A 27,487-nucleotide genomic window follows, 5' to 3' on the forward strand; every position below is an offset into this window, starting at 1 on the left:
ATGGCTCAAGATGAAAGTAAAACCTTTTTTATATACATATCTACTTTTTAACATAATTATTGAGTGAAAATTGGATGTATTAAATTAAAAAAAAAAAAACAGAATTATGTACAATATTGAAAGTTAATAAGTCACAATAATAATACTATCGACCGAGGGTACTTGATGGAATTTGAATTGAAATTCTAATGAATTTAAGTTGTCTAGATCAGTGGTTCCCAAAGTTGACTGGGCTCCGACCCATTTAACACAAATTTCCAATCTTGGGACCCACCTCTTAGCTGTCTTAGAGAAAAGAGGGCATACATATTGGTAATGCTCAGATTCCCTAGTGACGAGTCGTGGAACTACTTAATGCTGTCTTATTTGTTCTAATTGAAATAAAAAAAATATTTTTTATAAGTGTGACCAATATGAATGAAAGACTGTTAAAATAAGAAACAACTTAAATAAAAAAAAAAATATTACTTAAATACCTACACCTGCAAGGTTTTTTTACAAAGATATTTCAATGGGAAGGATGTATTTGTTTCTTATTTTTCTTCATTACAGTTTTAGCATCAACTTCAACTTTAGTTATTTTTAATCGCAGTGAGTTTGATATATCCAATTTATTTCAGTATTTAATTTTAATGTTAACCATAGCCGAAAATCCGACCTCACATAGATATGAGGTAGTAAAGAGGAGGAGGACTTTCATAGCTTCATCGAACATTCATTATTGTATCACAATATTTTCCGTAACTTAAGTTTATTTCAATTTTTAGGAATTATAAATAGGTGAATGAAATATCAAATTTATCACTTCCTATTTTTTTAAATTTATGTATACAGTGGCGAGGGCCCATTCAATATTCGCTCGCGACCGACTGGTGGGTCGGGACCCATAGTTTGGGAAACCATGGTTAGGTAATTCTGGTGTATTTACCATTGGTGAGTGCGCATGTGTCTGAAGAAACCGGGATCGCAAAAAACGACTCGAATGGAATAAGTAGTACAAAACTTAAATCTATTGGAATTTAACCCAATGCTTACGGGCCCTTTTGATTAATTTTGTACTTAACGTGTTAATTTGTATTTGAAAAGTAATTAGCAAAAACACAATTATGTGCGGCTCGTAAACATTGGGTTTAAGCCACGTTACAACGTAATTTTTAATAAATTGTAATGTGACTCGTGGGGACATGAATGTATGAGTTATGAATACAATAGGTATAGCTCAATTAAAATCACCATTATTATTTGAATAAAAAACGGTTCTGTCTCTATTAACTGTTAAATACCGTAAAATATATTTTGAAAGATTAATCTTAAAAAAAAAACGTATTTTCGTGGTTATTTGGACCATTTCAAAATCTTTAGTGTCGCCTAATATTATGATGTTTTGACATGAACGATGGCTGTTTTAGGACATTTAAATAATTGCATTGTCAAATCGCACAAGCAACATGTAGGTACATTAGATGCATTCTAGTGACCTTCACAGTAGCGTCCCTAGACAAACTCCATCTCGTACACAGTTTGAAATTACTTCCTACAACCGTTTTCGTTCAAAATAACTACAATTATATCATTTCACCATGAAATACTAGATTTGAGTATAAACAATGCATATGGTACCTATACCGATCTCAAAATAACCAACTTTGCACTTATCATTAATAATTGATCAAAGACCACAGATATTTAAATATAATGTTTGAGGCTTTCAAGGTTGTTTTTTATCGTAGTATATTCTTGGGTTTACACCGTGTCTCCATCTTCCTTCTTTACTCGACGTTTCGGGCTCGTTGCAGAGGCCATTATCAAGAGATATGTTTTATGATGAAATGTAGTGTAGGTATGTGAATGTAAACGTTGCTCTAAGAATGTCAGAAGGAATCCGATTAGCTAAGAACAAACGTTGCTCAGAGTAATCTGTCAATCATTACGACCGGGGATACCGGCTCGAATATTAGATTTTGCTGATAGTGCCGGAAGCCATGACGTTTTTAACCATAATCCATCATCTCTATTAATATTTTCAGGGTTTCTATAGATTTCAATGGCCCCCTTTACCAATCGTGCGATATTTAAATATTTTTTTTATAAAATTTGCACTTTCAGCAATAAATGTTTTTCTTGTTTTTTTTATTTACTTTCGATTTTTATGTAAGTATTTTTATTTAAAACGTTAAAAAAAGTTTTGTAGATTCAAGATAGGTTTATTATTTGATCTCGAGAATTTTCAAAAGATATTATCTCCTTACCTGGGAACACAAATTAATAGGAACTGGCTTACCCTACTGGGTGTGGTACAACAAGCTACGGCTGTTGAGTGTGGAAAAATATCAGATAAACTTAAACACGTGTTAGCCGGGTCGCACAACAAAACTCGTCTCGTCTGGAACGTGTCGTCATCGTATTCAAAAAACACACGTTGCTAAATGGAGCTCAGATTGGTCGAATGCGACTTTTTAGTTTGAAAAAACTTCTAGTGCTGCTATCAACAAATCGCATGCCTCTCGGACTGCGAGTCGAAGACGACAGAATGCATACGAACACCTATGAAATGGTCATTACTGTACCGGCTCGCCGGTCACCGCATCTTTTCTCATTACCTTCTAGAGAATTCTTGAGACAAGACCGCTGCACCTTAATTTTCAATACATATTTTATTTATAAGTTGTGTAACGATGATGTACGAGGTCGTACCTACCTATTTGAATTATTTTAAGATATCCAAAAACTTCTCCCATCCCACCCGCAATGCGCACTGCACATGTTGTTCCGACACTGGATGTAGGTATAGTAATTTAAAAAAAAACATAAGTACCTACCTACATTTGTTTTAATATCCCTTGAGAATGACATTGAGTGATGTGATGACATAAAGAGGCTTTCTATAGACAAGATGACACATACGTCGTTTTAATAATAATATCGTTTTAATAATAATATCGTTTTTAATTACCCATAGGTCATTTGCGTAAGCCGTCAAGCGAATGATTGGTCATATGCATATGGTAATAGGTACTGTTTTAAAACCATAAAATTCAAAACAGGTTGGTCATAAAGTTATTTAATTAATGGGGTAAATGCTATAAAATTATTGATATACAGTGAATATAGTGATACATCCATTGTTAAACAGAGTTTATCGTTTATCACGTTCGCCTACTCCTACTCACTACTGAATGGTGGAACGCTTGCTCGAATCCCGCGACTAAGAGGAATTCAAATCTGTCGTTCCATCACTACAGTGAGACTTCTTCTCTGGAAGTGCAATATCAGCAGCAATAACTAAAAAAAAAATAGGTCACACAGAACACCCAATAATTTTGCTCTTAGATATGTTATTAAAAGTTGAAAATCGATTCTAATTCCAAGAATAAATTAATAATGCTATACAATAATAGTGACAGTTTTTGAATATCGGGTGGGACGCGGCTTTTTCAGCCTCTAATGGTACAAAAGTCGCATGCCGTGTTATTTTACTTTAAGAATATTAACATTTTAAAATATGTGATTGTGTGAAGTAAATTTTAATTATTGTGTATCCGATATTCGAAAACTTCATAACTAAAGTGGATTTATTGAGAAATACAAAAAATCGCTAAAAATCAATGACATTAATATGGACGAATCATCTAGAAAATAAAATGACACTCACTTTGTGTCGGGTCTGCCGGATGGCGAAATTCATATTTTAATATCGGTATCCTACGCTCAAATGAACATTCTGCTTGCAAAGCGGTCTGGCGACACCGCTGGGTCTGCCCATACAAAATTTCTGACTGTCAGGTTTCGACTCCACCGTTATTATTGTGTTACAAAATGCCAATGTAACTAGTTAAAATTGTAAAAAAAATCTACTAAACACTCCAAGAAAGATGGGATATCACTTTTCATGTGTTAGTATTATTTATTATCTATAAAATGCCATTTTAAGATAATGTTTATTCAATGCAATTGAATGACAGAAACCATTGGACAGTCGCCTGTGATGCGCTGGGCTCACTTGCGTCTAATCTCCGAGAAGTCGTAAGTAACCGAGAATCTGTTTCTAACGCAATGAGTCATGACACTAATACGCCATTACAATAAAGGTTATATTACTATAAATTCTCGAAGCTTGTATCGCATAATGGAAATGGATACGTCATATGGTCACGTGACATCTACCTATACATCTGTGAATGACTTTCATGCACAATTTCTCGTGCGCGCCGGTATGAAGTGAGTTGTCCATTTAATATGTCATTGCTAAAAATACACTGAATATCCTTAATTTTACTTGAAACATTACTTAGAAAACGTTTCTGTAGAGCGTGACACTGCTTTTAACCCTAGCGATAAGTAGAGGGGCCGACAAAGATCCTGGCCTGGGGGGCCGCTTCAGGATGTAGGAGCCATGATATACATATTTATATTTGTCCATATTGAAGTTTATTTTTTATCAAACAATCAAATGAACTTTCAATGAGTATTACGTTGGAACATATTGTAATCGAGCGAAATTAAGCAAATCACTAGAAACAAGTCTTGCTAAAAAGACCAATATGGCCCGAGTCAACACCGTGAAGGTCCATTTTATCTATCTTGGACCGAATATTGTAATTTATATTTATTCACCTTAACTGCTTCATAGTAACAAGAAAGGTAGGTAGGTACCTACACCATAAGACGGAAGAATAAGATCACTGGGTTTTATTCATTGACGTCCCTAGACAAAATGCCGCCCCTGGGCAGCGCCATAATGCGGCTCCATTTCTGTATACAATATTTTTTATTATCCGCGCTCGTCTCATTTCTGGTCACCAAGGACGTCGAAAGGCAACGGAAGTAAACTAAACATCGCAACCCGACAAAAAAATACAGCCCTGTTAAACCTTTAATGTTAAATAATACATTTTGTTTCCAACCAGTGAGCTGAATTTTTTAAAGGAAGATATTTTCGTTATTAATTACTCAGTTTAAATAGCTATCTCTATATACCAGATGATTATCCTCGAGTTCGCCTTTCGAGTAACTGCCGCTCCCAAGCGACGCTCAATCTGCCCAACCCTACGGGACGTCACTGGTTTTATACAAATACATATTCATGCGGTTCTTATGAATTGGTTATATTATAAATGTCGCAAAGTAAGCATAAAAAATATTTTTTCTCGTAATGCTTAATTATTTCCTTATAATAGTTAAAAATCATTTATTCATTATATGCAATATATTAATTATGCACAGTACACAATATTATCTTATCACGCAATCTTATTGGTACTACAATTGTCACGAACCTATTAGAAACATATCCAGCAAAGTTCAAGACCATCGAATGCAAGCTTACAGGTGTTTCAGAGAGTTTTTTTTCTATTCTATTAATTAATATTGTACCTATTGATTTCCATCCACTCATTCGGCTGTTTGTCCTTATAAGGAAACAATCAAGAGTTTGCGATGTAATAGAGTTTGCTAAAAACCTCAAATGGAAATGGGCTGGACACATAGCTCAAAGAAGGGACAATCGCTGAAAAAATCTAGTCATCCAGTGGTACCCAAGAGGTATAAAACGTCCGCGAGGTAGACCTAGAGGCATGGCCCCCACATCCTGAAACGGCCCCCCATGCCACGAAGTTTTCCGGGCCCCCCTACCTATCGCCAAGGTTAAGAGCATGATCTACAGCAGCGTTTCCCAAATGGTATTTTGCGGAACCCAGAGGTTTCGCTAGATAAAATTAAGAGTATTCCATGTAGGTATTCAGTGTTATTTTCAGTGATTTTTTGAATTTTTAAATTAATCCACTTGGGTTGTCGACACTCCTTTTATGGTAACTAAGTAACACACGACCGTATTGGATAATTAGCCATTTTTATTAGAGCCAGGAGATATACTAAAAATAGTAACACGTAAATTATCATTTAAATATATCAATCATAATATTGCATTAAATTGTATCGCAGAACCACATATTTTAAAATTTGAATATTGTTTAAGTAAAATAGCGCCGCAGGTGATTTTTTTTACTATTAGAGCAAATTTGTGACGTGTTTAATCTTACTTCGCTGGTCGAGGCGCCTCGCCGGGCCCTCCCCAAGCCCGGGCCCCCAGGCTAAATCCTTGTCAGCCCCCCCATTATGGGGGCGATGCCTAGAGGCCGCTGGATCGATGAAATCGTTCAGCGGAAGTACGTGGCAACGCAACGCACCGGACTGAGAAAAGTGGAATCAGCTTGGAGAGGCCTTCATCCAGCAGTGGATAGATTCAGGCTGGTGATGATGATGATAATTTCTATATCCAAAATTTGAACGCAAAGTCAGCAATACGACATATTAGAATGAATGAAAATGTAATATTCATTTGATATACTTAAGAGCGAACGTGCTCAGCGTGGGTCAAAATCGAGCTTTTTTCTATTTTCTCTATTTATATAATTTTGAAGCCTTATTATCCTTTATATTTATTTTAAACATTTGGTGACTGCATAAAGTATTTTTATTACATACAATAGTATTCTTTTAAACCTTCCGCTCTAATGGTTTAGAATATAGTCATATTTCAGTACATAAATGTGCAGTGGTGTTAAGATTTTTTACATTTATTAATTTTTAAACGCATTTATAAAACCATCAGTATAATTTATATCGACATTATTATAGTGAACTATTTACGATAAAAAAATATATTGATAATCTCTGTGATCCCAAATCTCACAAGAATTAGGCATTTTATTATTCAAAAAATAGGCAAGATTAACACATTTGACGATAATGCTAAAGATATTAATTATAAGCTATGTTTTTGACCATTCAAGTGTGATAAACATCTTACGAATAATGATTGCTTTATAATAATTATTGACCTAAGAATAAGGTAGTGTTTTTTTGAAATACGCCATTTCTTTTGGCATTTCCCAGTGGTTAAGCTACAACATACGGCTGTAGCCATAAATTGACAAACTAAAACTGAAGTAGGGAGTAAGATCATGTTAACGCGCGTGTTTGAACATGTACCTAACCGAAAAAAAATCTTTTTTTTAAAACGGTTTGTTAGGGTGTATGCACAGCTACGAGAGATGCGCAGAAATCTGTCTTGAAAGACACAGAATCCAAAAATTAAATTTTATTGTGCATTTACATGCATATTTGAGACGTTAGAGCATATTTGAGACATTAGTGCGTATTTTAGGGCTTTTGCATTTATAATTTTAGTTTTTTTAATTATTTTATCGAAATATAACTAAATTAGGTAGGTAGATAGCTTAGAATTTAGATGCACTTGCATTTTTTAATGGCATCCCCGGACTATAGAATTATCAAAAAGTCAATTCGGGCACCTTTATTTAAATTTTGCCCAATCACCTCTGTTGACTTTGAGAGATCGTTTTCCGCATATAAACAAAGTACTGACCGATTTGCGGAAAAATTTAATGTCTTAAGGCGAAGTCTTCACTGAGCCTTTTTTAAAGAGGCACCTAGCGGAAAAATACGAAGCTTGCAATTTGAGACATTTTTTTGATAATTTACAATTTCAACTGTATTAATGAATAAATATGTATCTGAAAACATTAAAAATAAAAAAAATTTTAATTTTAAGTCAAAGACAAACTTACAATTGTAAAAAATGTAATAAAATGTGAATTTGTTCTATCGGTCCGCACCCTATTATTACATATATTTTATGGTCATATTTATTATTAAAATTTAGTTTATTAAGTTTTCTAAGCATCACCTAAGCGATTTTTGACAAATTCATAGTTTTAATATTTTTTATATCTATTTTAAAAAACATCGATTTTTATAAAAAATATAAATGTGTATAACTTGAAATCCTTTTTCTTTATATCAAATTAATTATTTTTATAAATATAAATAAAATATTTATATTAATATAAATAAAAAGGATTTCAAGTTATACACATTTATATTTTTTATAAAAATCGATGTTTTTTAAAATAGATATAAAAAATATCAAAACTATGAATTTGTCAAAAATCGCTTAGGTGATGCTTAGAAAACTTAATTAACTAAATTTTAATAATAAATATGACTATAAAACATATGTAATAATAGGGTGCGAACCGATAGAATAAATTCACATTTTATTACATTTTTTACAATTGTAAGTTTAACTTTGACTTAAAATAAAAAATATTTTTATTTTTAATGTTTTCAGATACATATTTATTCATTAATACAGTTGAAATTGTAAATTATCAAAAAAATGTCTCAAATTGCAAGCTTCGTATTTTTCCGCTAGGTGCCTCTTTAAAAAAGGCTCAGTGAAGACTTCGCCTTAACACATTGAAAAAAAATATTTTAACTTATTTTTTCGGACAAAACAATAGCAAATAATATTTGGGAGTAGTTAAGTGTGTCGTTTTTGTTTTTTAAGTGGTGTTTAGTTTACATAGCATTTCTTATTCAATTATTTTACTTGTAAACAAACTTTCTAAAAATAAATTGTAATTGATTAACTGACTATTTGTGTTTTTTTGTTATTGTGTTATATTGACTAAAATTATTAATTTGTTATTCGATTTTATATCAGTAATATTAGGTAAAGCGAGTATTTACAATTTTTATCATAAAAAATGACAATTTTTAACTGCATATGTCTTCGGTTTTAGTGAATATTTTAATGATTATAAGTGCATACGTGCATGCATACGTGCATGCATACGTGCATGCATATAATCAAGTTTTTTGTTGCATATATAGAGTTTCAAGTATGATGTCAGTCAATCGAATATTAATGACGTATTTCTGAAATAGGTGACAGCTGCATTGTTGCGGGGACTGGATCTATAGGAACCTGTGTGAATATCATGAACTGTAGAGGAGCCTTTGCTAACCTCAAAAGAGGCAATGCCCAGGTATCTATGACACTATTTTTATTCTTTCTTCTTCTTCCATGACCACACCTTAGGCAGTAGCAGGCTTAGAGACGTAGAGGCCCGACACAGTCAGGGGCGCGCCAGGCGAGGGTGTTAGCCGGCTCGCACATCACAACTCGCCTCGTGTGCCTGACCGCCATAAATCAAAACTTCCGAGAACGGGCGGCCGGTGTTGCATGATACAACCTCGCACATCTGCCTAGCGACATCAACATTCGCCGCATCACCGCTGCTCCGAACGCGGCGACAGTCTGGAGAGAAATGGCCGATTGTGCGGCTGTGCGCATGCGCGGAGTCGATATTGGTCGTTATCGACATGCAGGCTCTAGCAAACGCAACTCGACGCATGCGACAGCGGCATATTTTTTTCAAGCGTCGCAGTTGCATCGGCCAATCTGCGAAGCTCCATTTGATAACGTTTGTTTCTTGGTTTACGATGACGTCACATCGACGAATTCGTCATAAGACGCATGCGGCGAGTTCTGATGTGCGAGCCCTCTTATGAGTGCGAAACACCGACAAAAGTCCCAAATTACAAGTCACCAGAAAATGGAGTCATAAAGATAGAATATTTTAAGAAAAAACAATTTGTCTCATGTGTTCGACAATAGTAAAAAGAAGTAGATTATTTTTATACGTCATATCGATCGTTTCAAGTCACCTTACATGATAAATCAGAATTTAATATTATTTAGTAGGGAAAATATGTCATAATTTTTGGTTATGAATATCTTGATGACAATAAAATATTTTTTTTGTTTTCTTTGACTTTTGCCATATTTTCACTAACTTAATAATTTTGAATTTGAATCTGAACACACTGAATGATTTTGAGGTTGCCAATGATAAAACATATACTTATAATAAAACCAATAAAAAAACTTAATACAAATATCAATGTATCTCTTTCCTAGAATCACTTAGGTATTTTAACCAAAAATATTAGAATCATTGGTTTATTTTTTTTGTGTACAAGTAGGTACTCGTCAAAGATTATTATGGGCTCTATGGACCTATGGGTGATAAGTTGCAGGGATTTTGTTATGCTTTGCGTAATATTGTTTACTCAATTTGTGGGAAATACGCATATTTTTGTATAATTTTATTATTATAGTATGACCAGTTTGAAATGTTTTGAGCTCTTCTGTTAAATCTTTTAACGAATCGATTGCGTCATCTGCGTTAAAGAAAATCGCCGTTTTAAAAATAAAAATTATCTTTCAGATCTGTGGATTCGACGGGAGTATTCCAATCGTGTGTTGCACTGAAAATGCTTCCCCGCCACTCCCAGATTATGCAGCCACCACAACCAGAACTACAACAACCACTCCAGGGTTGCCCAAAGCGTCAACTTCGGAAGAAGGATGCAGACCACTACCAGAAAAAGCTCTTAATAATGCCGTGAAGACAGGACAAAAATCATGGGACTGTAAGATTATTATGAAACATATCAATAAAATTAATTTTAATTAGAACAATCTTATGTATAGTCTGGTAGCATAATTAAATAATCGTATACTTTAAATAAAAGCATGAGATTTGGTATGATGAATAGATTTTGTTAAGATATTGTGCCACTTCAAAAATTACCCAAGACCAATTAATAAAATTTCTATAATTACCGCCTGCTTTAATTGATTTTCAGTTGAGATGTGTATTTTATGACGTCGAATAAATAGCCAATGCAAGGTTTAACTTAACACTCCGCACTTTGAATTTAGCCTTACCTTCGGGGGTATTTAATGGTGTTCACCTACGAGTTGTTGCGAGCTTTCGCCAGTGACGCCCCTTTTGGGTAGGCAGATTGAGCGTCGCTCGGGGGCAGCAGTTACTCGAAGGGCAGCAAATCGTGGAGAATCATTTGGTATATAGTATACACAGCTACGTAAACTTAGTAATAACGAAAAAATATTTCCAAAAAAAAATCAGCTCACTGGTTGGAAACAAAATTTATTGATTAACATAAAAGGTTTAACAGGACTGTATTTTTTTATCGGGTTTGCGATGTCTAGTTTACTTCCGTTGGTCTTCGATGTCCGATGACCTTGGTGACACTTGCAGATTTGCGAATTATAGTCTGACTTATTAATCAGTCCTACGCACGGAAGTCACGTTGGCCATCAAAACTATAGATACATTACCCTCTCACAGAGCGGCGCACCTACTGCTCCTGGTACACGATTCGTCTCAGTGAAACGGCAAATAATTTTCAACTATAGGCGCGACGAAAATTTGGACTCGCTGGCATTCGGAGAGAGAACGTCGAGCTGAGAACACGTCAATTTGTTTCGTGATGGCGACGGGAGTATTAATTCTTAAATCGTGTAAAGATGACTAAAAACGTTACCCATTTACTTGAAAAAGAAAAAATGTCAATGAATATAGTATTATTGTTACTAATAGAACAATAAACAGAACATTAAATGGATGCATGTTGGATTTATATGACAAATTATATTTCGTTTGACATGCGTCATTTGCACCCGCGACCCGCAATCCGCGCATCGCCTAGCCACAATTTTATTAGACCGTGCCTCAACTGAGGTATAGCCTTAAGTATCGAAGCGTCGTGCCGCCATTTTATCGATTATCGTTTTAATAACGCCTAAACCTTTGTGATCTCAGACTAAAAATATAATTACAAATGTTGCCAATTTTTGTGAAGAAGAAAAGCGACATGAATCGCAGACAGAGTAAATTAATGCGACGCAAAAATGACATGTAAGAAGTCACTGTATTACCAATGTCAAAAAAATCCCCGCTTTTGGGGAGAAAATATTTATAAAATTAACTTTATATGTTTTAGTGTATATACCTAATATTTTGTTATTAATGTATCCATACAATACATTTTTTAGATACTGAAGTCATGAAAGGATTAAAATATTTATATTAATATATTTTATTATTTATATTAATATTTTCGATATATTTAGGTGCCTCTGTTGGTTTAAGGATCCCCCTTAAATTATTAGAATTTGTACCTACAATGAAGTCAAAGAGAATGAAAAATTAGTATGATATTAAATTTTACTTTTCCGTTTCTGGGGGGGGTCCGGACCTGAAAACCATCCCTCTTGTGTGCAAGCTCTGCCATATAGAACTAATATCGTAAATTAGACCAATCATTGATCATAAATATAAGATTATTGAACATACATAATTTTGAAAAGACCTCTGAGAAAATAAATTATAACCAATAGAGAAAAAAAAATTAAATACGACACCAAGCAGGATCGAACCTGCATCTCTCGGGTTTCACTTCAAAATTATGCATGTTCAATAATAATTAGAATTCAAACATTCTTAAATCTTGTGAATTATTCGTTGAATAAAAAAAATATTGTTTCAATTTAGATTGTATTGACCTGGCCAACACAATCTTCAGATGTAAGAAGAGTATTTTTCCTGGATTTCCGAGAGATCGTGAGGAGCTGTGCTCTCACCTCGTCCAAGGTCTTGTTGTTGGCGGCGTACCTGCTGGAAAAAATGAATATCCACATATGGTTAGTCATTTACTTTCTAGTTCAAAGAAACAGTTTCTCTTCCGCAGATCAGCGTTCGAAATGAAAAAGTTGACGAACCGTAGCGCTCGAAATTTTCTGAAGATATTAACTACATAGTTATCAAATGTTATGTGTGTTTTATAAAAATAAGTGTGTTCGAATTTTTGTTATAATATGGCGTATCTAGAGGATGACTCAGATGGTCAAATTATTTTTTCCACGAGACGGAGCGATAATTTTACCGATTTCATGAACCGGAACGGCGCTCCGATCCATTTCGAGCCCTGGCGCAGATATAAAATAGTAATATAATATTATTAATATATAGTAAAAAAAAAATCAATACCTTTCATATAATAGCAATTTAGGTATGAATAGTAAATTTGAAAAAGCAACATTTTTTATCATTGAATAATTAATTGCAACTACTTAAATTATTATTCAATATTGAATTATGTTAACTTCTTGTATAGTATAAGCGTACCTACCGTAAATAAAAAAAATTGACTTAAATGCGTAGGAACTACCTAGAATCGTGTTAATAATATAAATAATTTTATTAGTTACATTGATTTAATAACAGAGTCGACCATTCCATCTGGCGAACATTGTAATACACCAGAGCGCGTATAATTATAATTAGGGATTCCAATCCCGGGCTATTTTCGATACCTATGAATCCCGGGATTGATAAACATAATCCCGGGATTTCGGGATTGATTTTTTTTATCAATTTTTATGGAAAATAAAATAAAAGCGAAAATATAACAGAAAAAATACTTTTAATAAAAAATAACTACATTAGAAATAAACTGAGTTTGAATGAAGTTTGATTTATACCCATGTGTAGGTAGCCGATTAATTTAATTTTTTCACATAAATTATTAAAAATGAGAAAGATTGGAAAAAAAACAATGCTTCGCACTTTTAACAAAGTAATTCCACCATGATATCATACGTTTTACGGCAGTTTCGTATTTGGCTGACTAATTAGATTTATGAAACGGAAAGGCCATAAGTACGCCATGATTATTTGCTTTACTATTTTAAATCTCGCTAATCCATTCATTATGTCTTTACTATCAGAAACAGCAATCTCATATTAAATTCACATTATTATTTATATTAAGTACAATATTATTTACTCCATTAAACTTGTGTATTTCCAAGATTGAACGTATACAATATAAATGTCTTCAATAGAATAAATTATACTAGATTTATTTTTGACTGATTTTATCAATGGTATTTGTAAATATAAAAATTTTATATCAACAATGGAAAAAAATGCCAATCCCGGGATTGTCAAATTGTAATCCCGAAATCCCGGGATCAGAATTTTGGCTCGGGATTGGATTCCCTAATTATAATATTAATATGAGACTTTAATTCACATGGATCACGTTCAGTTCAGTAGCTCAGGCGATATAGCAGTTACCCGGGCAGTGAAGAGATGTCAGGTTCGACTCTCGCTTGGGACATCCTTTCGTGTGACTTTGTTTCTTTACTTCTTATTGTGTTGCCATACAGTCTGCCTCCATAGAGAAATAAATAGAATCACAGCACTGACGGTTATTTGTAGGTAGGTTACTTATTCACTTACAAAGAATAAACTAAATATGTAAATAAATTCTAACCGAAAGTGATCCTTTCTTAAATTTAAGGAAAAGCAAAATCGTTTCTTGGGCAGGGAAGAGAATGTGAGTAATTTTAAAATCATGTCATTAATATGCCTGTACTATGCAATAATATTATGCCTGTGCTATATACTTCCATTTTCTCATAAAAATACAGTAAAATTCGTCCAAAAGTTTAAAAAAGCGAACGAAACCAATTTAAATAATATTTCATTTTGCTTTGATTCGTGTGAAGAGGATTTGGCACTACATGTCGTTTGGGCAGCGTGGAAACGTACGTGCCAAAACCTACAGGACGTACCTTGGGACATTTTTCATTTTTTTTAATTATTGTACAGCCATCTTTTGAGAGTAATAAAACCTTTTAGTCCTGCATAGGCAATAACTGTGGGTGGTTCATTATGCTATCATCAATGCGTACATCACTACTCACCGTTGAACCAGTTGGTTATTTTTACCAAGGTACAACCCGTGGTTGTACCTTGGGACAATAATGGCTCTACCTTGGAACATAGTGATATAAGTATTTATATGAATATTGTAGTTTTTATGACGTCAAAATGAACCAGATCTTGAGTAATAAATCATTTTTATTAGGTGGATAATAAATGTTATATTTTTAATTGCATCTGGTTTATTTTAAAATAAAATCATGTGAGAATACAATATCGAAGGAATGAAACCCACGGCGTATTGTTGGCATTGATATTGGGGAATACAAAATGAGTCCTTTGTTTTCTTAGAAATTTTAAAGTACGAGTACATTGGGACATAACGCAAGGTAAAACCAAAATAGCGTCTCTAGATACAACCAAGCATACCTTTGACAAAGTAAATTTTATTTTCTAAGCATTATAGAATATAACTTTAACTTAACTATAATTTTAACTTATGTAACGCTTATTTAAACCATGCTTCGACAGTACTACATATGAAAATATTAATAATTATGCATACCTTGCTTTTATACGTTTCGGAAATGATAGCTAAATTTTACGTCGAAGGTAGAATAACTGAAACTAAAATGACTCGGGGAACAAATATAGATGTCAACTGTGTAATTTCTACTGTCGCCGCTATTGTGGTTTAATTTCCAGAGCAACACTGTCCCAAGGTAAAACCGTCCCAAGATACAACCCTTTCCCTACTGAAGGCACATATACTCGTAGGTAGGATTTGGCAATTCACTCTGTACGGGAAGACGATGGGAAGCATTAAAATGCTACATCAATGTGTGCTCAACATCGTTACTGCATGGCTGTGTGATAAGTAAGATTTGACGATAGGTACATATCATTACGATAGTTACGCCGACCGACAGTCACTCGATAGTGAAAAATGTGAGGTTCAAGCCCCGCTTAATCTACCTTCTTTTCTTTGTGTATTTTGAGGTATTTCAAAATTATGTAGGTATATTCAATAAGAATAATCTAACGTTCTTGTTAGTGTAAATAAGCATTTCAAACTCGAGATGTTTCAAACTATGTATTTGGCTTTGACAAATACAATATTATAAAACAAACAGAATGGAAAATATAATGATTTGAAACCAAATTATTTGGACTATATGAGAAAGGAATGGGTCAACTGGGCGCCATGACAATTGGCCGCCGCACTGTCGAATGAAGTAAATAGACGTTCGTTACGATTTTATAAAGAAAGTAGACGAGGAATTTTAATTAGTTTAATACAATGCTTACGGGCCCTTTTAATTAATTTTGTAATTAACGTGTTAATTTGCATTTGAAAAGCAATTAGCACAAACACAATTTTGTGCGGCCCGTAAACAAATTGTTAACATAATGTTTTTTATTGCGGATTGAGAATTATCATGCCTAAAGCTTTACAAAAAAATAAAAGAACTCTCTTCTCGTTGGAACATAAACATATTCACAATTAAATCATTATTTACGTGTGCATATTTAAATTCTCGAACGTCTATTTAATTTCAAATTTCATTCGATTGCGTGGCGCCCAGTTGTCTCGGCTCTGAAGATCCTACGACAGGGGTGGCGAACCTATGGCACGCGAGATCAATTTGCACGGCACGCGAATGAAAACCAATAAAAAAATTCAAAAAAGTTTTATAAATAAATATTATACTTACATACATATAAAAAAAATAGTGACGACATAGCCATACACTTTTTCTTCGGTTTTTAATAATATTTTTACCAATCGACGCCGGCCTGCGGCGAAAATTTAGTCCTAAAAATCGAGCCGACTGAGAAAAAATTTGCAACCAGCGGTCCGCGGCGAAAATATTTTCCTAAAAAAACGAGCCGACTGTATTTAACAAAATATTTTTTGGGAAATTTTGACATACGTATGTAAAAAGGTTCGCCAACTCTGCCATATGAGAACGCTTTCTTCAATCTGCAATCTAATTGTTTTTTAAACAACATATATCTATATCGGTTTCGGCTGATTAGCATATGGAATTATTGTGCAGTAATTAGTATCACTAATCTTATTTAACCTGTACAGGCTCTATTAGGATTTGGAGAAACACCCGATGAAGCAGTATGGGAATGCGGTGGCACGCTTATCAACGAAAGATGGGTGATGACTGCAGCTCATTGCCTTTTCAGTCGAAAGGCTGGGTAATATAAATTATTCATAAAAATATTTGATCTTAGTTTAAGCCCAAGTGGCAAATTCCGCACACTTACATTTTATCCAATAGTCAACGGGTTGTACCTGCGGGCATGACCACCAAGACGTTGAACACGTCCTCTGGGGTTGCCCGCTTATGGAACCCGAAAGAACGGAGCTGTTTGCCAGGGTCGGTCCTCACACGAGTCCAATCGGACACGCAGATCTGATAGCAACCGAGGCCAACTTTGCGGCATTCGAGAAATTTGCAGCGTCGTATGGGGAGCGGGATAGTCCCGACTCCTCTGTAGACTCGTCCGTTTGTGGAAATTTAATATACTTCACTACATACTTATCCTGAAATTATATTTTTGTTGATTGTATCTCTATGGCACTTGCAGAGCTAGGTGTACACTTGAAGGTGTCCTGAGCTGATACTTATTGGAGGGTCCGAAACACCCAAATAATTAGACATCATTAAAAAAAATCATAGTACATATTTGTTTCAATATCTACGAAAATATCAACACAGGAGACCCAAGACTGGGGTCGCCACGGACTCAAGTTTGCTTTGACTAGTTCTAGTTAATAAAATAGTAAGTATGAAAAAAAAACAATACGTTCATACAAAAACTACGCGAAGAGATCTTCGTGTCCGCAATAAGACAACGCATTTTTTTTTCCCAGAGGATGTTGTTTACATCCTGTAATTCTCCGCCACATGGACACGTTGGTCGGGTAATAAGTCCTAGTTCGAAGAGCTTGGCAATGAACCCACAGTATGGATAATGAATGACTGGAGTCAAAAATTTACTGATGTAGCGGTCAGTTTACCCCCACGGTGGCCGCGCGGCTTAAGCGTTGGACTATCACGCCGTGGGTCTCAGGTTCGAATCCTGGGTCTGGCAAGTACACATATTGTTTTTCAATTTGTGTGTGAGTCAGGGTATGGACCTAATAGGTTGAGCAAGTGGCTGACGTCCATTTCTCGTAAAAAAACAAAATCTGTTAATACAAACCTCTACTCTGTGGAGGCTCATATGATCCTATTAGGATCGGACATGGTCGAAGCGGTCAGTACTCAATCTGGTTACCTCCAATCGCTCTTGTAGGATTCATATAACTTTCACTGCCGGGTCTTCGATACCGCATCCAATTCATCTGATGCACTGTCCGCTTCCTCAGTGATAAAATTTCAACATCAAGGTTTGGAGGCGGGGAAAGGTGAATGTCATCAACAACTTACATCATTTTTTAAAGATTTTTTAAGCATTCATAATAATATCTTTCTCCATAAAAAATATTGACTTTCTTGTTTGCCAGAAATAAATTTAAATTGTTTATTCTGTTTGATGACAAATAAAACATTTCAACTGCAAATTATAATTATTATCAGGAGGCATTTCTTTATCAACTTTACTATTTTTATGAATTGATATTTATGTAATAATTAAATTATATTTTTAAATTTAACCATTTTAATTAGTTTTCATACATATTTAAATATTTCATCCCCTCATAAGTTTATTTTTAGCCTGTGACACCGGGTTGAGAAAAAGTGTCATAGATATTATATCATTATATAAAGTGTGTTTTAATTATTATAAATTAGAACAAAAGTATTATTTACATAATAATATAATGCTGTCATGTGTATCTTCGTTCCAGTACTAATGTCTCATTCGTACGTCTTGGATCTCCAGAATTAAATGCTCGACCCGACTCAAGACTGTTTTTTAATGTCATGCAAATTGTGGAACACCCAGATCGCGCAAGCCAAAAGCCTACAGATATATATAATGATATTGCTTTGTTGAAACTAGATAGAGAGTAAGTTATGTTATATTTTGTTATGTTACAAAAACACATGAAAACATATCGGTTCTAATACTCATCTTTGAGGAAGGCTTTTTATTTACACAGAACATTATGGTTGGTTCATTAGCAATTTAAAAGTCAAAGAATGATAGTCGATAAAAATATACTTAAAAAAACACATATAACTAGAAAAATATGACTACGGTACGGTTATATAGGCGAAACGACAATCTCAATAATTTCATCAACCGGAGCTGCGATCCGTCCGCTCCGGTACATTTCAAACCCTGCTATACATATTATCTAAGAAAAGGCAAAACTTTAAAGTTAATTAAATAAATTATCCAAAAATATCGACAATGCCAATTGCAAACGGAATACTTGAAATAGCACACATACTGTACTTTCTTATTTACATTTACGTTATCGCAAATTGTATTTATATTTTCTTATTTACTTTACAGTGCAATATTTGGGCCATCTGTAATTCCAGCATGTCTCCATGTAGGACCACCAGCTGATATAACCAAAGCAGTTGTCACTGGATGGGGATTTACTAAATCGAACGGTGTTCAGAGTAATGTTCTCCTTAAGGTAAGTAGATACTTTAAAATTAATATAAGCAACAAAATTGCTATGTCATTTATTTATTTAGAAAAAATAGTATTATGGTATTACAGTGATTGACCAATGCGCTAGGTATAATACATAATAAATACAATACATAATTATTGTAAAAATAATTACAAGATAAAAAGCACTTTTTATATTACAACGTTTTAAAATTTTCTGTTGGATCCTATAAACTTGACTAGCTTAAACGATCAAAAAAAATTATATTTGATAGAAATAATACTTAGGTGTCAGTTTGACACTCATTGATTTCCATAGTAACGCACGTATATATTAATAATTTAGTTGTTAGCAGTGTTAGGACCCTAGCAACCAATGATAGTGGATTGGATTACGGATTTCTTCCAAAATAACTTTTCATACAAAACAGAATTAACTGAAAACAGCGCTCGAAATGGAAAAGTTTACGAACCGGAGCGCTCGACAAATTTTCTGAAGATATTTACATAGTCATCAAATCGTATGTGTATTTTATAAAAATACGTGTCAGATTTTCTATTCTATGGCCTATCTAGCTCAGAAGGTCAACATATTTTTTCCACGAGACGGAGCGATAATTTTACAAAATTCACGAGCCGGAACGGCGCTCCGGTGCGTTCCGTTCCATTTCGAGCCCTGATTGAAAATGAATTTAATTCTACTTAAAAATGGCCAAAAGTAATAAAAAATGGATTGGCATCTTGTTCTGATATATTCTAAAAGTTTCAAATGTCTAGCTAGTCGGGAAGTTAGTTTAAAAACGATTGCAAGATTTGTACCGGACAAACAACCACCAGACAAATAAGAATACGACCTAATAAAAACGTTGTAATAACTTAATTATTAAAAAATAACAACTCTACATAACAAGAAAATGGAAGAGAGTGTAAATATTAAAGTAAAATGATAAAAAAAACATTATAAATTTAACGTATTTAACTCATCCACAAACATTATACCTATCTATAGCTCGAAAAAATAAATCAACCTTTATGGTTCAGTGCTGTTGAATAGGACTTTAACATAAACAGCAGCACAAAACATCACATCTGTCCTGCGACAGGGTACCTACCTATCATAAAGACAGCAGAGTACGAGTGATATGGTGGGAAATTAATTTACCCAGGGCTCGAAATAGACCGGAGCGCACCGTAACGCCGTTCCTGTTCGTGAAATCGGTAAAATTATCGCTCCGTCTCGTGGAAAAAAATAATCTAACACTTATTTTTATGAAATACACATAAAATATAACACAAAAAAACACGATGTCTTCTAACTATGGTAACTATGTATTGTTCTTCAGAAAACTGTCGAGCGCTCCGGTTCGTAAACTTTTCCATTTCGAGCGCTGAATTTACCAGAATAAACAGATTGTAGATGAACCCACGAAGAAGTAAAAAGAAATGATTTAAAAGAGCAATTACACGTCGGGTGGACAGAGATTGCAATGATAGCATACCTAGTAGAAAACGAGTCGAAAAATTCTTTTTATTATCTCTATCATAAGGAAAAAATTCGTATGTTTTATATGCAACAAAAACATGATTATATGCATGCACATATGCACTTAAAATCATTGAAATATATACCAAACCCAAAGAAATATGCAGTTGAAAATCGACATTTTTATGGAAAAATATTGTAAATACCCACTTCACCCAATATTACCGATAAAAATCGAATAACAAATTAATAATCTTAAGCAATATGTATAATACAATAACAAAAAAACACAAATAATCAATAAAGTTAATCAATTTTCAAAATAGTTTGTTTACAAGTAGGTACCTATAAATTAATAATTGAACAAGAAGTGCAAAATGTAAATGTAAACTATGGAAACTAAACACAACTTAAAAAAAACAAAAACGACACACTTAACTATTCCTAAATACTATTTGCTGTTTTTTTCTCCGAAAAAATAAGTTACAATATTTTTTTCAATTCTCTGGCATTAAATTTTACGCATATCTGTCAGTATTTTGTTTATATGCGGAAAATGACTCTCAACGTCCACAGAGGTGATAGCGCAAAATTTAAATAAAGGTGCCCGGGTTGACTTCACTTTTTCTGATAAATTAATGAAATGCTCGGGGATGCCATTAAAAATGCAAGTGCGTTAACTGATTTAGTTATGTTTCGATAAAATTATAAATGCGAAAGCCCTAAAATATGCATTTATTAATGAAATATGCACGAATGTCTCAAATATGCATTTATAATATGCACAATAAAATTTTATTTTTGGATTCTGCGTCTTTCGAAACGGATTTCTGTGCAACTCCCATAGTTGTGCATACATCCTACCAAACATGCACTAGCATATAAATCCGGGCCCTAGTTATTGTAGTCAAATCAAATAAATTTATCATGGACTGAATACAACTTCATTATGGAGATGGACACAGGAAGACTCCAAATAATTCAAAAATACTCAACACAAATGATACGTATAATGTACGCACAGACAAAAAATGTTTAAATAATAAACATGAAAGATATTTACATTCAGCATTTTGTATCGTTATTATGTTAAGAAGGATTGTTCTTCCAATAATTTGGTAATTTCAGGAGTTTTCTTTCACTATTTAAGCTTTTCACTCATTTGTCCGCGATCTAGGAACACTACACTGTACGCTTGCATGCTGTTCAATAAAACTTCAATAATTATTCTGCGCCCCGTTCGCCCGCCCTACGTCATTGATACGGACCACCACAGAGTGGAGGCTATCTAAACTAAACAATAGCCTCCACAATGGGGGGCTGACAGGGCTCTGTGGGCGGCCCGGCGTGGAGGGTTGACCAGATAAGTGTGAAAAAACACATATATTTATTAAAATAGTCACTATCATACTTCATGACCATTAAACATTTTAAATTATATGATTATGCGATGTAACCACTTCATGATTAAAGTAGAACGAATTAAAAATAGGCTTATAATACCTACACTGAATAGGTACCATTAATTTGACCTGAAACACAATTTGAAAAACGTTAATTTAGTTAAACGCTGCCTTTAACCTTAAACATAGGTAGGGGGCCCGCCAGATATACTAACCTAAGGGCCCGCTTCAGGTTGTGGGGGCCATGATCTAAATTATAAATATACATTTTTATGAGGAATTATTATTGGCTATTTTCCCAACACATTAGGTCAATAATATAGATCTAAACACACAAAAGCGTATTACTTTGACCCATCCAGTGTATCAAATAAAGGATTTATTGTGCAACATCTATTATAAACCGTGGTCACACAGGGATGTAAAAAAAAACCCCCAAATATTTCCCGTCCCCCAGTTACATCCATTCGCATTACATAACATTAGCGAACACTATAATATGGCTATCGAACAGTGACGTCCCGTGTGGTAGGCAGATTGAGCGTCGCTTGGGGGCGGCAGTTAGTCGAAGGGCGGCAAATCGAGGAAAATCATTTGGAATATACAGAAACAGCTACCCAAACTTAGTAATAACGAAAATATCTTTCTATTAAAAAAATGAACTTACTGGTTCTGTCGGGTTCGCGATATCTAGTTTACTTCCGTTGCCCTTCGACGTCCTTGGTGACCAGAAACGACACGTGCAGATTTGTGAATAATTAGTCTGATATTTTGTCAGTAATGTAATACAACACATTTATTAGTTATTGAACTCGTGAAAGGATGATAAAAATAATGTATAAAAAAATGAGGCTGCATTTTATTTGGGGACGTCACTGCTATCAAATACTATTGTATAGAAGTCGCTCTGATAAGCGGGCTTTTTCACATTTCTCTATTCAGTGACGTCCCGTGGGGGTAGGCAGATTGAGCGTCGCTTGGGGGCGGCAGTTACTCAAAGGGCGGCAAATTGAGGAGAATCATTAGGTATATACCTATAGAAATCTACCTAAACTTAGTAATAACGGAAATATCTTTCCATTAAAAAAATCAGCTCACTGAATAGAAACAAAAATATATGTAGATATTAATTAGATAAGTACTATACAATTTTCAACAGGACATTATTTTTTTGTCGGGTTCGCGATGTCTAGTTTACTTCCACTTTCCTTGGACGTCACGCTCTTCACAGTCACTCGCGAGTTATGGAAGTTGTCAGGTGTATTTTTAAATATACCTATCTGAAACCGTATACTCGCATACGTATACTATTGAAGCAGAGATGGTATTTAAGTTAGATTTAGTAGTAGGTATAAGTAGATACCTATATCTTGTTAGTACTGTATCCATACAACACAATTCGTAGATATTAGAGTCATGAAAGGATGATAAAAAGTACTGTATAAAAAAATGTGGCAGCATTTTGGCACTGCCTAGGGGCGGCATTTTGTCTAGGAACGTCACTGTCTCTATTGAGGGCAATACTTACATTGCCGATTTTTTTTTAAATAATTTACCGTACATATTATTGCAACCGTATTCCTTTTTTGATCAGGTGACATTGGTGGAATTCTCTCACGACGAGTGTTCTGCTATTCATCCACCCTCAACACGCAAGATACCAGAAGGTGTCGTAAACGAAACACAAATCTGCTACGGAAGCAAAGTGGAAATTAAAGACTCTTGCCAGGTAACAAAAAAAAATGTTATAAGATCGATAAAAATAAGGGCTAAAATCAAAGTGACTAGGTACAGCATGAATAAATAAACTGTAAAAGCAGTTTTGGGACTCTAGGCTTAATTTTAAAAAAAGAAAACCAGTGCTGTACAAACTTTGGTTCTTGTCGGTTTACAGGAAGCCAGCAGCAAACAAATTTAAAAAATAGCCGATATACTGGATTATTTGTTAGGTTAGGTTAGGTTTTCATTCTTGAATTCATGAATTTTGTCAAAATCAACTTTGAAAATCAGCGCGGTTCCCGCTTGGCTATACTGTAAACCGACTTATATTCTAGCATGTGTATCTGAAATTTAAAATACAATATGTAAATTGTACGTTCACCGTAACACGATTCACAGTAACCGGAAAAAGAAGGCCGTATAGCATTTAGATCAAAAAAATCACACAGTAATGTTTCAGCATTATTAGATTATTTTATTATAACATTAATTTGATATTGATTGGTATCTAGTATCTGAGAATAACGTTGTCATTATAATCATATATTTTGATAGGTACGATTTCATACTTACGAGCACCTATCAGAATTTCATATAAATATTATATGCGGTATGATTGCATTTCTAATTTACTTACATCCTACCTATTTTCGTCTGCTTTTCCCTTGTATTCTGGTGGGTTTTATTACGTGTTTTAAGTATTTTATGTAGACATGAATTTGTTCTCAATACTATACGGCCATATATATCTCTTACCTCATAAAACAATTATTCATGTTGAACTGTGATACGCTCAACTGCATAGGTACCTACTATCACTCCCCTCCATTTCGGTAAGAGAATTATTTTCTCAACTGTCACTTTGTGTTTTGTTTTCTTTTTTATCGTCTGTATTTGGGATGAAGGTGGATAATTGAGGCACCGGAATTGTGATGGAAGCGGCGAGTTTATTTACGTTAATATACTATATGGTTACATTTTTTTTAATTTTATTCTACGGATGGCGAAATGTACGCGTTCGTGATTTTGCTGCTTGTCGCGATCTGAGCGCCAAAAAAAAAAAAAACCGTTGGACTCGCGAGCTGTGCACAATGCGACGTTGCCATACGTGTTTTTCTTTTTGGACAATGTTGCCGGTCAGATATTATTTATTAGTGGTATTATACATTATTTAATTATTTTCGCAATCAGCCGTTATTATTTGTTGGCTTTGATACCGATTCGGGCGTCTCCAGGTACACAAAGACACACCCAAATGGGGACCATACGGGGGCGTCACAAGCGCACCTCTCTGGAAAGGCCCGAATGGGGTCGGGCCAACTAAGGGCTGATTACGATAGCGTGTGTAACTGGACAGTGCGGTGGCTTGATAAGGGGTGGTTGCGTCTCTAGACGTTGAAGGATCGAAGCCCCACCGGTACGTCGGCGGCCGGAGAGACTCGGATGCAGCACTGTAGCATAGTGGTTCGCGGTTCCCGGGCCCACCGTAAAGCTGCTGAGAGAGGAGGGCGCCGCGCCCAGCCCTCTCAACACCCTCGGACCGTCGGCAAACGGAGAGTTTCGGATGCAGCACTACGCCGCTTTGTGTGCGTAGTGGTTCGCGGCTCCCAGGCCTACCGTACGGGCGGATGCTGAGAGAGGACGCCGCACCCAGCTTTCCCAACAGCGACCGTCCGAAAATCAGTCGATCCCTCACGAAAGTGCATACCGGCGCATTACTTGACCCCCTTTTTTGCTCGCTTGCCCTGCCGCGGCTATCGAATTACACGCACTGCACTGATATTATACTAATATAATATGCGAAAACTTAATTTTATACTTAAAATGGCTTTAGAGTTTATAAAAATAATTTTAAAAATATATCAGGGCCCGAAATGGACCGGAATGCCATTCTGCCTCATACAACCGCTCCGGGTTGTAAAATTTTCCACTTCGAGCACTGAAATAACTTATTATACATCGCTTCCAAACACAAAACACTTAAAACTAACTAATCTATGATGCTAATGGATGAGGATGCTGCTTGGCTGCTTTCCGCTGATGGAGGCTGCTTTGCTCAGCTGAAGAAGGCCGCTTTGTAGCTCTTTTCATCATGGTGCATCTGGGCCAGGGCTGCTTGCAAGGCTCACAGACATGCTGCTGTTGACGAAGAAGGCTCAAGCGGCTGATGATGCAGGGCATTTGACGCCGTTTTCCCTCGTTGGAGCCAGGGTCTTGCCCGATACACTCGTCCGTGGGCCAAGTTCGCTGGCGGATGCAGTTGGTCGGGAGTACATCGGGAGCCATGACTTCGCAATCCGGGTGTTTCTGCTCTTTTCTTCACTGGCTTGGCTTTGGCAGCATCCTCTTTCTACTGCTTATTATTATACTTTGTTGAGCGCCACCAGAGGCAAGCCTCTGGATGTTTCTTCCTCGCCGTTTCCTATTCCGGTGTTTGGATCTCAGGGTTGTGTGTCCGGGTGAAAGAAATTCCACCTGCTTCTTGATTCCAGACGATCAAAATCAAGAAGCGTAGCCCCACGTTGGGCGCCACTTATCACTCCCCTCCATTTCGGTAAGAGAATTATTTTCTCAACTGTCACTTTGTGTTTTGTTTTCTTTTTTATCGTCTGTATTTGGGATGAAGGTGGATAATTGAGGCACCGGAATTGTGATGGAAGCGGCGAGTTTATTTACGTTAATATACTATATGGTTACATTTTTTTTAATTTTATTCTACGGATGGCGAAATGTACGCGTTCGTGATTTTGCTGCTTGTCGCGATCTGAGCGCCAAAAAAAAAAAAAAACCGTTGGACTCGCGAGCTGTGCACAATGCGACGTTGCCATACGTGTTTTTCTTTTTGGACAATGTTGCCGGTCAGATATTATTTATTAGTGGTATTATACATTATTTAATTATTTTCGCAATCAGCCGTTATTATTTGTTGGCTTTGATACCGATTCGGGCGTCTCCAGGTACACAAAGACACACCCAAATGGGGACCATACGGGGGCGTCACACTACGTATAAATTTCCGGTTACGAAATGCTAATTTAAGTTTTTGAAAGCTATGTAACAAGTTAAAAAACTTTATATTGTACTTATACTCTACATTTGTCAAAAAATGTTATGTTAGCATTGCTACAAGCAGGGAATACAGAATTAATGGGAACTGTAATATCTAACGGGTGTGGAGTAACACGCAACCGATCTCGAGTGTGGAAGAATATGGGATTAACTTAAACATGTGTCAAAAATACTTCAATCTAAACTTGTGCTTCGTTCTGACAACTATTTTTGGTAGGTACTAGACGGTTATACCGGATACAGCGGCAAACACATTTTTAAAATAGCCAATATACTGGATTATTTGTTAGTTTGGGTTAGTTTAGGTTAAGTTAGGTTAGGTTAGGTTATCCTAACAAATAATCCAGTATATCGGCTATTTTAAAAACGTTTTTGCCGCTCACTTCTGGGATAACCGACTAGTACCCTATTTTTTTTAGTTTATGCACTGATGCTCATTCAATATTGGCGTATTTGAAGGCTGCAACACACACTATCGCACGTCTATAATGTGTGTTTCATTTTCATAGGACACACACATTCAAAGCCCTGCTTCAAAATGTAGTGTATTGGGGTATAGCTTATCTGAATTCTATTTATTAATCTGTTCTGTGGCTACAAGTATTTATCTACATTTTCTTTTTAGGCTGACTCCGGTGGTCCAATGCAAATACAGAACCACTATGTCTACTGTACATACACAGTCGTGGGGGTTGTATCTGTGGGTAAAGGATGTGGAGTTAAAGGTGTTCCAGGTATTTATACCAGGGTTGCTGCCTACGTACCATGGATCGAGAGTGTTGCCTGGCCATAGAAGTTATAATTAAAACAAA

General features: G+C 35.2%; 1 protein-coding gene across 1 annotated transcript; it reads left to right on the plus strand.

Annotated features, from left to right (window-relative positions):
* Positions 1–27,468, plus strand: LOC147067020 (serine protease 1-like). The gene is made up of 8 exons (XM_085954816.1): positions 1–16; positions 8,752–8,852; positions 10,098–10,302; positions 12,231–12,379; positions 16,504–16,619; positions 18,894–19,023; positions 23,482–23,616; positions 27,301–27,468. Exons 1-8 carry the CDS (start codon positions 1–3, stop codon positions 27,466–27,468), a joined length of 1,020 nt encoding a protein of 339 aa, XP_085810942.1.
* Positions 27,469–27,487: the final 19 nt, after the last annotated feature.

Source organism: Rhyacophila brunnea, unplaced genomic scaffold (assembly GCF_057557595.1).
Source record: "Rhyacophila brunnea isolate RB1 unplaced genomic scaffold, BYU_Rbru_1.0 scaffold_4, whole genome shotgun sequence".
NCBI lineage: Eukaryota > Metazoa > Arthropoda > Insecta > Trichoptera > Rhyacophilidae > Rhyacophila > Rhyacophila brunnea.

Coding starts and splice junctions, on each gene's coding strand:
- LOC147067020 (XM_085954816.1), top strand. Junction 8,853..10,097: donor TCAAAAGAGGCAATGCCCAG/GTATCTATGACA, acceptor ATTATCTTTCAG/ATCTGTGGATTCGACGGGAG. Junction 10,303..12,230: donor AGGACAAAAATCATGGGACT/GTAAGATTATTA, acceptor GTTTCAATTTAG/ATTGTATTGACCTGGCCAAC.